This window comes from Hippichthys cyanospilos, chromosome 11 (genome assembly GCF_059441005.1).
Source record: "Hippichthys cyanospilos isolate Australia breed blue-spotted pipefish chromosome 11, RoL_Hcya_1.0, whole genome shotgun sequence".
In the NCBI taxonomy this organism is placed as follows: domain Eukaryota; kingdom Metazoa; phylum Chordata; class Actinopteri; order Syngnathiformes; family Syngnathidae; genus Hippichthys; species Hippichthys cyanospilos.
Genome location: NC_142379.1, coordinates 8438958 through 8456987, shown reverse-complemented (window position 1 = coordinate 8456987; position 18030 = coordinate 8438958). Strand labels below are relative to the sequence as shown.

The 18030-nt window shown below is 37.3% G+C and overlaps 2 protein-coding genes across 8 annotated transcripts in view; one reads left to right on the top strand and one right to left on the bottom strand.

The window, feature by feature from the left end:
- Positions 1-2577: 2577 nt before the first annotated feature.
- Positions 2578-11614, top strand: gal3st2 (galactose-3-O-sulfotransferase 2). The gene is made up of 4 exons (XM_088426775.1): positions 2578-2678; positions 5344-5448; positions 6547-7189; positions 8572-11614. Exons 1-4 carry the CDS (start codon positions 2623-2625, stop codon positions 9451-9453), a joined length of 1686 nt encoding a protein of 561 aa, XP_088282901.1. The 5' UTR covers positions 2578-2622; the 3' UTR covers positions 9454-11614.
- Positions 11615-15069: 3455 nt separating this feature from the next.
- Positions 15070-18030, bottom strand: part of LOC148415723 (RNA-binding protein Musashi homolog 2-like) — a 36821-nt gene continuing 33860 nt past the window's right edge. For 6 of the 7 annotated variants that reach the window (XM_088428255.1, XM_088428257.1, XM_088428262.1 and 3 more), the window contains one exon: positions 15070-17204. Coding sequence is in view for 1 of the 7 variants with exons in the window: in XM_088428262.1 (XP_088284388.1) it covers positions 17127-17204 (78 nt within the window). In the remaining 6 variants the exon portion in view is untranslated. The remainder of the gene's footprint in view (positions 17205-18030) is intronic. The other variant, XM_088428256.1, reaches the window with a different exon arrangement.

Sequence of the window (18030 nt, the reverse complement as noted above, 5' to 3'; positions counted from 1 at the left end):
CAACTTTTGTTTTATGTTAAATTTAAACTGCAAACTACTTCCCTCTCCAGAGAGATTTTATGCAAATAACCTCCCATTAATTTTGGCCAATAGGACACAGCAAAGTCAGATCCACAGGACACACATTTGGGTCAGCCTAGTTTGTTCAAAAGTGATCAGTAGGAACAACACATTTGTCAGGCTATCAGCATCAAAATGTGCAGACCCACCACCGTACAATAAAATGTCATCATACATAGGTCATTTTCCACACACCCAGAATTGACGATTGAATGTGATTACAGAACAATTGGACTTACTGTACTCCAGCTGTGCAGTGACGAGAAATCATTCTAATTTCGTTCCATCCCCAATGTTTACTCTTTTTGTGTTATTAACTTATTATTTTAACTGTCTTTGTTGTTAGATGACAATTCTTTTGCTCCATGCACAACATATGCAGCAGGGGTTGTTTTGAAGAAGTTGTTTTTCACACGTCTGGTTGAAAATCCTTAAATGTTCATGTGTAAGACTTAGACCGTTTTTTTATTACGGATAGCAGCTGCATTTACCATTGTGCGTTGCTATAACAAACATGGCAGCCTCCACAGGAGTGCCGTGTAGTAGAATTGAATGATAACTAGACCTACAATTATATTTAAATCATACTGTTGGTCATTAAGAACACATTTCTTTGCAAATTTTTGAATTTCAGAAAAACGGTCTTAATGGCAAATATGAGATCAAGCATGTGTTCGTCACAGTGTGGGACTTTAACCACTGCGACTTCAGGACCGTTCTTTTTCCGAATATTTAATTATTATTTGTTCGATTTGGAATTTGGTCTGCCCCGGACTTGGACAGAGTAAGATTTTCAACGTGTGGTTTTGTGCTATACATGTGGCAATAAATCTCTTTGAATCTAAATCTTACTCGATGTCCCTTTAAACAATAGGAAAGAAGAGATGCATTGAATCTGAATGAGGGGAAAATACGCTATCAGTGATATTTTTCTCCCTCAGTGATGAGAGCGTGCCTGATGCTTGATTGCTATCTGCACGCCATGTGTCCATCCGGACGTACACAACTGACACCTACCTTTCATGCATTGATTTGCACATGATGCCATCTTATCTGGACTGAGAAGGAGCAAGTGGAATGTCAGAAGGATCGCACAAGTGAATGGTGCGTCTCATTTTACTTCTGCGCCGCGGAACAAAGAGGGGTTCTGTGGGCTGAAATCCGCCCCCCGCACTCACCAGCCACTAAATCTTACCACCCCTTTGCAGCAACCCGGGTGAAGCACATACAGCAAATGACATCAAAAAATGTCATCACACCAATGTTTGTTCTGGTGATGCTGAAGACCGAGGCATTGTATCCAGGTGTAATATTCAAAATATTGAATACAAATGTGGGTGATGATTGATGATAGATAGATAGATAGATAGATAGATAGATAGATAGATAGATAGATAGATAGATAGATAGACTTCAAAATAAGATACTTTTAAATTCCTATTACTCATAAAGGCGAGGCTGTATTGTGTCAATACAGTGACTATAATAGCCTTTGTGGGAAACACTAACTAACTAATTGGAACACCCTGCCAAGAATAACAAAGCGAACTGACGAGGAAATTAAGAAGACTTAAACACATTACAGAGAATGGTATGTCAACAAGCGATACAGGTTTGATTTCTTGACACTACTAAAGTACAGTCCGAAAATGTGTCACCAGCCACCAGAACAAACAAGAAAGCAAGCACAATATTCGTTTTTTTAACAAGAATCCGGAGAATGTATTGTGCTGGAATCAATCCAATTGAAAACAGTAGCCTGCCTGAAAAAAATAATTGTTTTAGCACAAGCCAGTGACTTGTTGGATTAGTCACCATATTTACCCACTGTTCCTTCCTCACTTGACTATGTGCTATTTATAAAAGTGGATCTTTTAACACTTTTATAACAAATCCATTTGTTTATCATCCATTTGGATTCCAATTATCCTGTTTGGCATCGCACGGAAGTTAGATATTCTGAGAGAAGTCTTTGTTTAGGTGCATTTGTCCTACATGTCTTGTGCGGTGTGTGGGAACAACTCACTAGTTCAGCTGTGTTTGATGTACACTTTAAAATTCATAGGCAACCTCACCTTTCACATTTGTCACAGTAAAAAAAAACAAGGCTGATTTCGAGCCAAGCGTGACTCCTATTTCACTCAAGCGCTCATTTCTTTTTTGTTTTTGTAGATCACACTACAATTGAATTAAGCAAAACCCAATGTTATATAGATAGCTAGATAGCTAGATAGATAGATAGATAGATAGATAGAGTTAGGTTGCTACAGACACACTGTTGCTTTTGTTGTATTTTTTTCAACTCTCGATGGCAGAAGAATATATTTGGCACCCAATTTTCGTCACTGAGTAGGAGTCTTTCCCAGCTGATTGCGTTTTGACAAGAAGCAGCGGTCGTACCGCTCTGGCCAATCACTGGGAACCTGTATCCAGGGAGGGAGGGAGGCTGAAAAAGAGAGAGATAGTGAATGAGAGAGCGCGAGAGAGTCTTTTGATCGTGCAACAACAAACAGACGACACAAGGTGGCTGGATTGAACGGGTTGTCTCGGGATTTGCAGGAGATGCTGTCCCCTCAGAAGAGAAGGCTCCAGGACGAGCCTCTCAGCCCTCTCTCCTTGTAAGTCTTCTCATGTTTGTCTTTGGTTACTACTACACCACTGGCACACTTTGTTTAAGTAGTTCTTAAAACACGCACAACATCTTCTTTTAAAGTTATCATTCAAACCGTGTGAAAGAGAAGTAGGGTCAGTGAAGAATGTTGTTTAATTTCTGGTTTAATGTGACTTTAACATTTGAATTTTGAAAGTCACAGTTCTCACTTGAAAGTCAGAATGATCATATTATTCTCTTGCTTCTGGCTTTCAAGCCGGGATTCTAAATTTCAAGTGAGAATTTTGACTTTAGGGCGGGTCAGTGGAAGAGTGGTTAGCACATAGAAAAGAGATGGATGCATGGAATTTTGACTTCAAATTCTTACTTTGTGATATAGACCAGGAATTGTAGAGTCAAGAGTGAGGTGCTTTTATTTGGACAGATATGACAGCAAGTCATCAGCTATTTTGTTTGAGGTCTGTGTCTAAGTTAGAACTTTATTGTGGGGGTTAAGTATATTTAATCCTGGACACTGGAAATATATTTTTCAGACTTATTCAGCATATTCAAACAAATTCAGAATATTACCTCAACACTGGCATGTGAGCATGGGCTTACACACAGAATATGTCTGGATTTCATCAAAAGAATCTCCTTCAGCTGAAGCCATTTACTTCCATATATATAGGGCAAAAGTTCATGCTTGGTTTGTGAGTTTTGGAGAATGAGACAGGTAGGAGGAACATATTGGGAAACTCTTACAATTCAACGCATTCCATTGTTGTTAACCAGCAATATGTTCACTATGAATGTTTCCAACTTGCCATGCCTCTCACCCAGCAGGAAATTCGATTGGTTGGAATGAACCATTGCGGCAATGACTTTAATGCAATAACTTGGACTTTGATGACAAGTGTTGTCGGTTTATTGTTGGCATGCGAAGGATAAAAACATACACTAGAACAGTTGGTCCTGCCACAATGTGTACGTATGTTCATTTACTTTAAATTACATTTTATTCTTTCTAAAATAAGTTTACTACTTAACATTAAAATTACAGTAAACTAAATCACAATTACAAAGTATATCACTAAGTGAGTAAGTCATTTCTTGTGTTTGCATAGACAAGTATATTTGCAGACTGAAAAGGTCTCATTCCAGAAGCAAGAAAAATTAATTTGACATTTTGCCCTTTTTTGTACCTCCTGTTTTCATCTGCTTCTCATGGCTTCTTTTCACAAAGTTTAGTTTGTTCACTACTGGCATTTTTGTAACTTCCAACCAGCTCGTTCCCTCCATTTAAAGCAGGCACATTTAAAGTCCGGCCTGGGTGCCAATTGTTGCCTGTGTTCGAATTTTCACTGGCCTGCAACTTCTGTTATCAAATCAATAATATGAGCACTGTTGACCGCAACATAAAATACATATGTACAAAAAAAGCTACCGTATTGTCACAGCCATAAAGTGCATTTAAAAGTCCTAATTTATCGTCAAAATTGACAAGGTGTCCTATGATGCGCTGCATTGTATGTGGGCACCGCCTTCCAAAATCAGTCAATGTTGCTGAGTGACATCGACGAGCGCTCCGCTTGACTGACTGAAAACAAATTAATCTTAGCTAGCTTGGAGCTAATTTATGCTCCGGGCGCAGCTCTCACGAAGCCAGTGAACACTAGCAACAGATGCCAGATGTCAACGTTAGCGTAATTGAGTTATTTCCACGAATCAGTGATTGAAAATGATTTTAGAACAATATAGTGTTGTTTGTATGAGGAATTGCGACCATCAGTTGCTGTAAAAAGATGAGTCAAGCTGTTACGTCATGACGCTCTGCTTGAACAACTTCAAAATAAAACCATGCCATGGCTTTGTTCCCAGGTGTTATTTAAAAAGCTAATGTTTATTTTGAAGTTAACCTCACCATGTGTAAGGCATGTTATACTGTCATTCATACCAAGAACTTTAGGGCACTGTGCCTTTTTTGTCGTAACAATTGTTAGAATATAGCATATAACTGAGCGGTGGTGATGAAATGTAGCTACTGGTCATAAGGCCAGAAATTGCAATGTCATATGACTTGTGTTCTTCACATCTGGTTGCTAGATACATTGCCTGAGATTGTGAGTGTCCTCTTTGTCCCCTTAATATCTATATTTTGTGGAATTAATTCTTATCCAACACTGTATTAGCTTTGTTTGACTTTTGCGAATGCTGGTACATTCTTGAACTCTTGCACATGCACCAAGATAACATCCATTATTTGAATAGTATAGTTATCATACAGTGTTATTCATGGTTTCAAACACATATTGTGCCAATGCTGCCCGAGTCTCAGTTCAACGTCTGCGGTTGCAGGATTGTGTGGTTAAAAAATAACTTGAATTCAATGAAATTGTATGTCTTGATTGTGCTGATTTCTTAGGATCAAGAAGTGAATATACTGTAGGTTGCTTACAATTCTTTCAACATCTTGATGACGCATATTTAAAAATATACAGTATATTTTTTAGATTGACTGTAAGAAGAGTCGGGCTTAGGTTTAGCACAACAAATCAAAGAGATCTTGCAAACCCAAAAGACTTAGGCAGTTTGCACAGTATGGAAATATGTTTTTGCTTGTAAATGACATCCAACTGAATTAATGCAAGAACAAAATCTGTTACTAATAGATTTCATGTGTTCACATACAGGTGCATCCAAAGAAATTTGTGCAGAAAGCATCACCTGTGGTGGATGTTACTCATTCTGCTAGTGGTCTGCATTGCCATTCAGACAATAGTGGTCCATCACGTCAGGTGAGGTCCATTTTCTATTATGGATTAAATGCTAGGTGCAACCCTGATCCCAGAGGGCCATCAGCAAGCTTTCCAGAAAAGTCTGATCATTTAAATCATTCCAACAGTTCTTTATTCTGTTTGTTCTTGTTTATGAGCATCCATCCCGCCGCCTACCAGATGGCAAACGTTCAAACAGCACCCGGATGCCTAGTGTATTTTTTTTTTCTCTGTCCATTAAATCTTGCGTTTGTTAGTTCTGAGTTTGCCAACTTTATTTTACAGTATTGCCGGCATTAATCGAAAGCATTTATCAGGTTAAACATTTTTTTTTATAATCTCTATTACAGTATTTGAGTTAATAGGTTGAAAAGAGATATTCACAAATTATTGTTTTATGGGTGTCCACATTGAGGTTTCTGGTGCTTTTAGCCAATTGCACGATACAGTATAGACCAGGGATGGGTAAACTATGGCCTGGGGGCCATATGTGGCCTGGGGGCCATATGTGGCCCGGTAAGCCTTTTAATTGGGTCCGCCGAACTAGGAGAAATTGAGTATCAATCAGGAGGCAAGTGATAATGTTAATACCCTGAAGGACAGCCAAACGATCATTGCAGTAAAATCCTAACTGTGAGGAATTTAAAAATACTGCATTTTTTACTCTTAATTTTCAGTTATTGTAAGAGTCATTTCAATAAACAGTTAAATATATGGGACTTGAATAATGCTGTTGTCATGCTTTTGTCAAGTTTTCATTGATATTAAAGCACATGTTTTCTAGACATCCCATATTTTATTCTCGTATGAGGTTGACTGTGAAAGCACTTCATCTACCCGCCCTTTTGTTAAATTTTATAACCCTTTACAGCCCCTGAGTCAAAAGGTTTGGCCTTCCCTGATATGGACAAACGAATAAATACAAACATCAAAACTAAAAAATGGTTGCAGATTTTGAACAACTTTTCAGGAAACCTTATTTGTGTATGAACATTTTAAGTTGTGAAATATGCTCTTCATATGATTATGATGAGATCAATATTTTTTACTGTTATTAAACATATTTCACATCACTATGAAATTTATTTTTCACTACTCAATGTATATGACTTCTTTCAGATATGACAAGCTACCAAATGTGATTCTGCAAAATGTCTGGGTGGGCTTCCAAAGTCAGACAACACTGGCAAAAATGCAGGACGTGACATCAGCACAGAACGAAAGAAACGCAAAGCGTCTTTATCAGACTGGGCAAAATGGAAACCCAAAAACTGATAACCTGTCAAAATCTATGATTCCGACCATCGTTCATTCCACAAGATCTCCGACCAAACGTGTTTCACCAGGAAAGTTTTTTTCACCGGACCTTCCAGACAAACGGAAGACTCGACTTGAAGAGTCTTCGACTCCAGGGAGTAAAGGAAAGAGTTTGATAACTGGCAAATATAGGAACCACTTCAATGCAACCTCTCCATCAAATGTTGTCCAAGAAAACGTCACAACTGTTTATACTCAAAGGAAGTGTCTGCCCAAGTCGCACATTGTATTCCTCAAGACGCACAAGACGGCAAGCAGCACAACTTTAAACATCCTTTACCGCTATGGGCAAAGTAGGAAGTTGACCTTCGCCCTTCCGATCAACAGACAAAAACAGCTGTTTTACCCCCAGTTCTTTGCTTCACATTTTGTGGAAGGTTTCAACGGCAGAAATGTGAAGGAATTCCACATCATGTGCAATCATATGAGATTTAAAAAAGACGAGGTGAGTGTGGAATTACAAACAGATTTGTTTCCTGCCTCATGTAGTTTTTAATTTAAAAATCATCCGTTTGGTTCATAACTCGGTTTTGTGTAGATATACATTCATTACGCTCTGGCTTTGTGGGGTGCGGTGGTAGATCGAAAATGCAGGGAAGCAGGGTGGCAGGCTGCACTCAGAATAAAAAAAAGATTTACTATGAAGATAATAAAAAAGAAAACCGCGTCAACAACTGAATACAAAGTAACAAACCAAAACGACGAACAATACTTTTGACAACAACAGTTTGACAGTGCAACGGTAACAGTTGGACAATGACCCAACCAGAACTGAAAGGAAACTGGAACCTAAATACACTCACACCCAATGAGACAACACGGAACACCTGGACAAGAGACAATCGGAGGAGGGAGCTGATTGGCCAACACAAGGGGACAGGTTAACACAGACATGTACAAAATTTTGACAGGAAGGCATACTTCCAAATCAACGTGCGTCCATCGAATCATTTTGAAACTAAAACCTCTATGAATTGAAAATAGATTCTGAGCCCAGATCCCAAAATCGGAGTCCAATTGTGAGAAAGTCAAACATTCCCGTCCATAGTTTTTCATCATCAAAATATTAATCGTCGTCCATTTTCTCTTTAATTCAGCAAAATTTGACCACTCACAAAAATCTTGACAACCTCGTCTGCTATGTTCATTTTGATCTCGCAAGTCACGGCGCCTCATTTTTCTCTGAGATCTCATTATACCAGGAAAAAAATGCCTCCCAAAAAGTGCTATTTTTAGGCCCGAAATGACACCAACGCTGCAATTTTCTTACCATCAGTGACAACTAAACTAATACACAATCAGGTAACATTGAGCCAGAAAGCAGAAAGCAAAAACAAAATGTTTCATAAGCTCGAAAAGAAGAACAAAACAGACATGTTGAAGCTATACAAATGAATATTCCAAGTAACAAGTGGACTTTTCTAACAAAATAGAGTAAGTTACATCAGTGGTTGTAATCCAAAAAAAAAAAAAAAATGATGATGGATAAATGTAAATCTACTCTATTTTTTCAATTAATTTTACTGTGACATTTGTTAACATCTGTTGTTGGTTTTTATTCACAACTTGTAAATGCAATTTGAACCTTAGATTTACTTAGTCCTTTTTACTACGCAAGTTTTGGGACTCCAAACATTTCTGTTGGACCCATAGCGTTTTAGTATTGCGAGGCCTGAGGACTAAACAGTTTCCAAAGGTAAAATGAGCACTGCACTTTGTTAAACGTCACACTACTAATGGTTTGAGATCAAGTGATGTATGATGTGTGACCTGTTTTTATAGCATCTCTTCTGATGTCATGTAACATAAAGGTATTTTTGTATCCAGGTGGCCAAGGTGATGCCTGCAGATACATTTTACTTCTCCATCATAAGGAATCCGGTGTCCATGATGGATTCCATCTATATTTACTACAAGAGCCTCAAAGTCTTCCAAAATACTCAAAGACTGGATGACTTCCTCGACAACGCATCGATGCATTACGACTCATCAGGTCCCGGCAATCAATATGCTCACAATCTTCTGGCCTTTGACTTTGGCTTTGATAACGATGTCACCGCAGATACTGCAGATTTTGAGGAACTAGCCAACAGGTCCATTGCCTCAATTGAACAGGATTTCCACCTCGTTCTTATCACGGACTACTTTGAAGAGTCAATGATCTTGCTCAAGCATAGCCTTTGCTGGTCCCTGGAGGACGTAGTTTACTTTAAGCTCAACAGCCGCAGCGATCGTGCTCGTCGCCCAATTTTACCGTCAACTGCAGAAAAAATCAAGAGGTGGAATGCTCTAGACTGGAAAATCTACCTACATTTCAACAGAACATTCTGGCGCAAAGTGGATTCTCTTATTGGAAGAGAGCAGCTCAAAGTTGAAGTTGCTCAGCTGAAAAGATTACAGGCCCAATTAGTTGAAACCTGTCTGACAGGGGACGGGCCCGTCAACCCGCTCCAGGTAAAAGAATCAAGACTAAAACCATTACAGTATGGCTCGGCTGTCATCCAGGGCTACAATCTCAATCCGCACTTAGATGCGCAGACCAAAACTAAATGTGAGAGGCTGATAACACCAGAACTACAATATACAGATATTCTCTACAACCAGCAGTTCCCTGAGTTAGCAGAAAAGCTATCAAGAATGGCTATACAAAGAACACATCCTGAAATAACAACCTTGAAACGGAACGCTCAAGAAAAAACACACGTCTAACCCTCGAGACTCGGAAGGCCTCCGAAATTACACACTGACACCAGAGATGGACTCAACCCTCAAAACCCAAGTCCAGGTCAACTCACAAGTCTTTAGTTCAAAGTCTCAAGTCCCTGTCTACAATTCCAAGTCAAATCCAAGTTTCTGACCAAGAGTCCACCAAGAATACGTCGAGTTATTTATTTTCTCACGGTTTATGGTTTATTCCTTCAAAAATGTGATGATTTTTAAACCTTTTGTTTTTTTCTCATGTCAAAAATGGCACATAAATGAGACTTCAACGTTCAGAGATATTACTGAGAGTGCTCGGGTAGATATTTATCCAAGTGCTTATTTTGTTTACCTGGAGCAGTACATTTTCCGTCATATAGCGTAACAAATAAACATTTTGGCTACTTTTACCCAGCCCCAATGGTGGAGATAATAAAAGACGCTAGAGAGACTGGGAATGCTCACGAGTCCCAAAAGAAGAGCTCGAGTCAAGTCTCGAGTCTTGTGGACGAACCTCTCATGAGTACAAGTCACATATTGTGTCTATATTACTGAGTAATGTACTTGACAATCATCTTGTAAACATGAACCCTTGCTATGGTTACACCAAAGAACTACTCATGAAAGGTTAAGTGATATCTGGCTTTTGGGTGACATTTCCACAGTGAATTTGACATCATAAATTTTGCAATGCACCAACTTGTCCAGTAGGCTAAGAATCTTGATCACAGCAAAATACATGCTGACACATTGAGTGGCCTTTCTGTGACTTCCCCTCTCTCTGTTGTGACCTCATTGATTTCCCACTGAAAACATCCTGTTTTTGTAGTTGGATGATGACTAAAACAACTGTTTGGAACTTTTGGAATTTTAATGTTCACCTCTTTAAAAACATATGATTTGTATTCACCTGTTAAGGTTAGCTGTAGCATTTTTGCTTATGCTGAAATTTCACGCTTGAAACAAATATCATCATCATTTTGTGGGTGGCTCATTATTGTCGGAGTCATAACTTCATGTCTTTTTTTTGACACTTTGATTTACTGTATATGCTGCTTGTAGTATAAGTATTTTGAAATCATTTTGTGGCACTCTTAAGTTCAAGAATGGCCTGGCCCACCACTGTTTTTCAATTCCATTGGACAAAAATCAAAAGTGGGAGGGGCGGGATCAAGAATGTGACTACCAGTCCATTTCCCCACATTCGTTTTGTGACAATGGACGTAGCGAATGTGGAATCCATTTCACCATACCATCGCCACTGTTTTCTGTTGGCCCCATTTGCTCTGTTTTTGGTCTTTCACGGTTTGATAATCTTGTTTGATCTTTTGTTTGGTTTTGGTCAACGCTGTTTCTCCGTTCGAGAAAGCAGAGTGGAACCATTCTCAGGACAATATGTCACATCTACACTTACATTTGTTGCCCTATCAATTGATGGACTATCTATCCTGTTCTACCACCTGCTCAGAAGATGCTCTGAGGAACGTTGCCAACGTTGTCATGAAAATCCACCATACAGGGAGAAACCAGGCTGGTCTGAGGTACAACCAGAACAATGGACGTGTTGGGCATTTTGAGGTCATTTGCAGTTAACAAATGTGTTTCTATCCACCACATTCCTGAGGGCGACATGAGGGCCAGTGATCCATTTGTTCCAACGATTTTTGTGTCCAGAAATGTAAATGTTTTTTTGTTTGCTTTTCTAAACAATCGTTAGCCCTTGTAATTAAAATCTGTGGCTACAAGGGCCATGTTTTGAATACAAACCCTAAATGAAGAGTGAATATTCTTATGATAATATGAAGTAGTCGAACTAGTAAAACGAAGTGTTTGAACTTATGGGGTTGATTTCGGCACTCACATCCCATCACGCTGAAATCTTTTATTTTTTTCTCCAACCCTCGTTTTGTGTCTTTTTTTTTCGGACAAATTCTTCCACATCCTATTTAGTCTTTTAGCCAGGTGATTATACTTTCCTGGAAGTGAAATAACTAAGTGGTTGCGCCATGTCAAACTTTGACATGTCACAATCTAGGTGAAATTTCACCTCTTCTATGTATGCATTTAAGGTAAAAATCAAATGATTGGCCAAAATATTGCACAGGGTTTTAAAGGAATTTACACTGGCTTTACTTGACATTTAAAATAAAGTACTTGATGAAAAAATGGATCATGCATTTTGGCTATTTGTGTGCATGTGTGTGTGCCCGCTCCCTTTGTTATTTATTTATTTTTTCTATATACTGGTGGGTTTTCCGCTCCGTGTTTTATTGTCTTTGTGGGGACTTATTGTACTTGTTGTGATCGTTTTGGTGGATGCCAGAAGTTCTGACGTCTTTTTGAGGCTTGACTTACCTTGGGAGTATATTCAAGATTCAAGAGTTTTGGTGTCATATGTATAGTCTTATTATACCACACAATGAGGTTCTTATTCTGTTCACTACATTCCATAATCGAGCAAATAAATGTTTGAAATGGATTTTGGTTGAGGTTTAGGGAAAGGGTTAAGCATTCTTGTGAAAATTAAGGTTATGTGATAGCTATTAATGTAATGTCCCCATTATGAAACAACAACAAAAATCTTTGTGCGTGTATGTACCTTCTGCTAGATATGCTGTGCTTAATTGCTTCTTTAAAATTGTTTACGTTGGTTATCTTTTGTTGTTGGAAGTTTAAGTGATGTACCTAGTGTGGATCTACAAAGTTATCAACGTTTCTTGACGATGTTGTTTTACGTTTGTGTTTACAGTTAAATAGCAGAAGATGCAATAAAGTTAAGGTATTGACAATTTTTGAGGATATTTTGTTTTTGTTTTTTGGTGATGTCTTGTTTCATGGGGAACACTGAAGTAAGGAACATTTAAAGTAGGTAAGATGGATGTCTGTGTCAAACAGAGGACTGCTACTGCCCTCTTGTGCCTGATGCGTTTAACAGCTTTAATTGGTCTGATTGCTCGATTCATTGTGATATTTGAGCATCGTGTGTGAGCAGACCAAGCTTTATTGTCAAACTGCTATCTCTTACTATTATATGCATACTATTACCTTTCAATTGCAGAAATATATTTTGTTATACAATATTTTAGTGATAATATTTGCGGATAAAAATAAATGTAGATGTCAATACATTTACATATACACGCAATCATTATATATATATATATATATATATATATATATATATATATATATATATATATATATATATATATATATATATATATATATATATAATGTTTGGTGCACTATAGAAACATCAGATCGCTAATGTATAGCACAAAAAAGCAGAGGTATGAGAATTTTGCAATAAACAAGGTAATATCTTGTCCAATAGGGGGCAGCCAAGTATCCATCTGCATTCTAGACCATGGGACTCTACAATGATTTTTCCCACGTCCTATTATAACACTTGTATTTATAAACACAATTTAACTTTCTTTCTTTCTCTCTTTCTTTCTCTCTTTCTTTCTTTCTCTCTTTCTTTCTTTCTTTCTTTCTTTCTTTCTTTCTTTCTTTCTTTCTTTCTTTCTTTCTTTCTTTCTTTCTTTCTTTCTTTCGCTCATTATGATACAGTCCTCCATTATCTCACAAGACGCCTTGTCCTGGCTTTTAGTTCAACTCGAATTTATATATTTCTGAACTCCACTTTGCTGTGCAAAAGAGTCATTTATGAACAGGATACAAGCAAAATGTATAAGAGTGAGGGTTTTAGATTTCAACTTGTGTTGTTGCACCCCTCCACACAGAAGACTGCATACATCAGTGAGTCTCCATGACAACTGAAGAGGAACAAATGTCACACTGTGCACTCGATGACTGACAGGCAAATGCTCCCTTGATCCACATCGCAGTCAGACAGGGCAAATACCACCGGACGCATTATGCAAATACTGGAGTCACGGCACACCAGTCCTCAGAGGGAGGATGGGTGGAAGTCTGAGAATTAAGCATTCCAGGGTTTAAGCATGCCCTTCTTTCTCTCATGCAGAAGCGTTTTTAATTTGTATTCAGCGACATGTGCAGTGCCATGAAAAGTATTATTCTCCTTCTCAAAGTGTTTTATTTATTTATTTAAGTAGTTTTCCCATGAAGGTGTAACGTCAAAAACAAACACATACCGTCAGATAAATAGACAAACATAAAATAATCTTTGTTATTTAAAAATAAAAAAGTCACACCCAACGAATTGTTTGCCCCCTTAAGCCAAGAACCTTTTGGGCCAGCCTCAGCAGCAACAACAGATCCATTAGTGATCGGAAAAGAAAGTTTCAAGGATCACTAATTTGCTCCTCTAGATGGTGCTCTTGGTTTCAAGATGAAGGGTAATGTAGGGCTGCACAATTAATCGAATTTTAATCACAATCACATTATTGGCTGCCACGATTAATTAAAATGATCCTCAACGGGATTAACAATTAAAAAGCCAACTACAGTACATGTAAAATCAAGCACTTTGTTTTCCTACCACCAGGGGGCAAACGCAAGGTTAAGACTTCATTAAGCTGAAATACGTAGCAAGCGAGCTTCAACTGAGAGAGTGGGACGCGGTGATGATGCTGAAGGTGCGCTTCCAAGATTTCAGTTTTCAGTTCCAACTTAAAAGCCTTTGGTGAGCAATGTTTCCCACAGATTTGCATGAGAAAAGCTTCTGCTTTTCTCACCCTAGTATATTATTTACCAGTGTGAAATGGCATTGAGTTTCTCACCTGATTCCTAATTCATACAGAAATTCAGGCACATTTTGCTTGGTTATAATAGGCATCATTTTTTTCATTGGTTTGCACTCAGCAAGTAAGTTAGCCATGTTGCCCTGTGTGCTAAATTTTTGCCATTGTTTTCTTTATTGTTTACTTTATTTTAGTTTATTATTATTATTTGTAAGAATCAAGCCTTGAAGCCTTGTTTATATACTGCTTGTTTAAAAAAGGGCAATAAATAGACATGTTTGACCAAACATGGTTAATAATCAAGATTTCAATATTGACCAAAAAAAAAATATATATTATTATTATTATTATTATTATGATTATTATTTTGGACATAATCGTGCAGCCCTAGGGTAATGCAAGAGTGTCGTTAAGAGGAGCAACAACATGTCAAAAGTGTTTCCTGAATCTTCATTTACCCACCACTAATTTCCACTGCATCATTAAACCAAAAGTGCCACCTAGAGGAGCAAAAAATATTAAGTATTTTGTGAGGCTTCGTTTACTGAGCAAAAACAAATATTATGTTCTTTTAGGGCATACTATATTTCTCAAACGCACTAAGTGCTTTATAACAAAAGAGAACGATTGCCACACTGCACAATCCATAACCGATGGGAAAATGGAGCCTCATTACCCACCTTTATTATATTTTTGATCTTCGAGATGGCACTCTTGGTGTAAAAATGCAAAAATTTAATACATGTTTAATACAAGTCACTTTATTTTTTTGAACCAAGACCCATCTTGAGGAGTAAAAAAAACATCTCAACGGCTTCGTGAGGTTCATTTTCTGATCACTACAATGGCCCCTTAACTCCGAACAAAACCTCACAACTTTTCCACAACTGGTTTTGTGAAAACACATATCTCTCTCTCTCTCAAACACACACACGCATAGTAAATGAAGTTTTCCTGATCAAATTTACAGTGTTTATTGAAATAAGAAATGTTTGCACTGAGTTAATGTGAAATAAATTAATGTATGTATACTGTAGTTCAATTCATAAAGCATACGAAAAATGCTGGTTTGAACAATCTTTTTCATACAATTCCCTCTTCTTACACTATTTACAAAAATAGTATGACAATCTTAATTTGTCTAGTAATTCATAACTGCATTTCATTAGACAGGTAGAAACATACAGGACTGAGCTTGAGATATGATGATTACCAATGTGGAAAGTCGGGTACAGAGTAGCATAGGAATATATTGCAGGTAATGCTTTAATACTTGTTTTTGAGTATCTTGTTATTCATATTCAAAATCCCAGTCCCACCCTACACTGCAAAATGAAACACTAGTTTAACTTAAAAAAAAAGTATACTATTTAAGCTTTGACCAATGTAAACAACCTCAGCTATGCGAAAATGAAGCCTCGTGAAACTGTAGTGCTTTTTTAAAAATTCCTCTACAATTCAAAGTACAATCCTAAAATGGTACTTTGAGTTCAAAAACAAAGGCCAGTGAAGTAGAAGCGTAATAAATTTCCACTTCATCTCCAAAATAAAAGTGCCACCTAGAGGAGAAAAACAAAGATCAGAAAAAGTTCATGAGGCTTCATTTTCCCATAACAAGTCCGAATAAATTTCTAAAAGTGTACAATTACAAAGTGGATAAACATGCACAATTGGCCTCAGGTGGATGGGAAAATGAAGCTTCATGAAAAAATTGTGATTTATTTTGTTCACACCTCTAGATGGGGTTCTTAGTTTAGAAATAAAGGCATGGGCAATTAAAATGCATTAAATGTCAACTGCATCTTTAAACCAAGGGTGCCCTCTAAAGGAGGAAAAAATATCAAAAGTGCTTCATGAAGCTTTAACTACCCATCAGTGGATCCTAGATTAAAAAAAAAAAAAAAAAAAAAAGGAAATGGGGCATAAGGTCCACTTCACAATCACAGAATAAACAAAAGAAACTACATTGTCATGGGAAAATGAAGCCTCATGAACCACTTGTGATTTAATTCTTTTTTTACACCTCCAGATGGTCTTCTTGGGCTAAAGATAAAAACTAGTGCAATGGAAATGGATTTACATTTCACTGTGTCTTTAAACCAAAAGTGCCATTTAGAAGAGCAAAACAAATATCAAAAGTGCTTCATGAGTCTTCATTTACCCATCACTAACAGTATATTCACTTACACACAGCAGCAAATGTTTTAAAAAAACACCAATGTGAAAAAATAGTTCTCTTATTGCAACATCAAGTACATAATATATGGAGACCATACAGTGAATATACAGTCTGTTTTGTGAAGTTTTGATGCTTATTCAAGTGCTCTATAAATAAAGTTCAAGTTAAGTTGAACCAGTATCGTCTCTTGTCTTTCGTGAGACCCTTTAGCCCACCAATCCACTTTCTTTCTTTCTGGAGTCCTCTTCACTTCTGGAGTCCACCACTGTTGCTAATGCAGTGGAAGCTGACATGATCTCCTCTAAAGACTGGTGACATATCGCAAGAAAAACAAGCAAACAATTTACAAGAGAAAACTGTAGAGTAACCCATATGTATTTTATACACTAATCAATTATTATTCCTCAATGAAGAAGTTTGGAAATAGCAGCACACATCAAATAATATACAAGAATTTTTTTCACAAACATATTTGAGAAGTCCAATTTTACAGAGGGTCAGGTTTTATCGTACGATAAACTCATTTTGTTTTCTTTAATGGCTTTCATCGTACAGTGGAACCAAACTGTTTGTCATTTGGATCCTATACATATAAACATATTTTTTTCCAATATCTTAAAAATATTTCAACATTCATATTCATTGTTGTTACTCCAGTTCCTTTCTGTATCCCCCAGTCTAAAAAAAAAAGAAGAAGAAAAACATTCATAATGGACGTCAATTTTCTGCAGATTTCCACTATCCACAGGCTGGTCTGGTCTTTTTTCTGTGAATAGTGAGGGGTCCACTCTATTGCCATTCCAACGCTGTGGCTGCCCACGTTGGTGATCTTGTGGTTAATGCTCGGTGATATCACAGACACAGCAGGAGTTTACAATTCCTCGCCTGCTTTCACTGGTCTGCCCTACGTCTGTCTAGAGCACAGAACAAAAAACAAGCCATTATACACTAGCTTGTGTCTGCCCGCGACACATTTGCAAGTCACTTTGTTGTGTTTTACTACACCCTCACTGGACATGGGGATATACGATTCAGGCACATAGATTATATTTAGCGAAAAGATTTTCCTCATTTAGCTGCTTTTCAGTAACTTATGTCAAAATATGTGTAAAAAATAAATATATATATATGCTCTAAATGTCAGTACAGAACAAAATAGCAGCTCCCTGAAACAGAGAGAACGAATGCAAGTTTCTGAAAAATTTTAATCAGAAAAAAAACTCAAACAAACAAAAAAAATAATGTGAATGCCAGATATCAGTAAGAGATCAGCTCAAAAAATGTATAACTGATAACATCAGATCCATGTTGAAAATTTCTGAATTTAGAACTAATAAACATGCAGTCCTTTCTAAACTTAACTCCAGCTGACGTGTATTCATTTGCAGTACAGTCTCGTGTTCTACATGTTAAAAACATTCAAGTTGCTATTGGATAAAGAACAACTGTGAACTGAAACAAACAAAAAAAACACACTAAAATGTGCAAAGCTGTTATCTGAGCAAACACTGTCTAAATCTAAATGATAAAAAAATCTGTTGTGAATAACATTGCTGGTCACCAAATGATTTCATCAATATTTCTTCATAAGGTTGACGACTTAAGTATAATTATAAAATGCAGAGAATTCTTAAGAAAGTGACAAATTATTGCAGGGTGTTTCTAAACTTTTGACTGGTACTGTATTGAGGCACATCAACAAATTGCTATGTTTCATTTACCAGGAAACAAATACTTCCA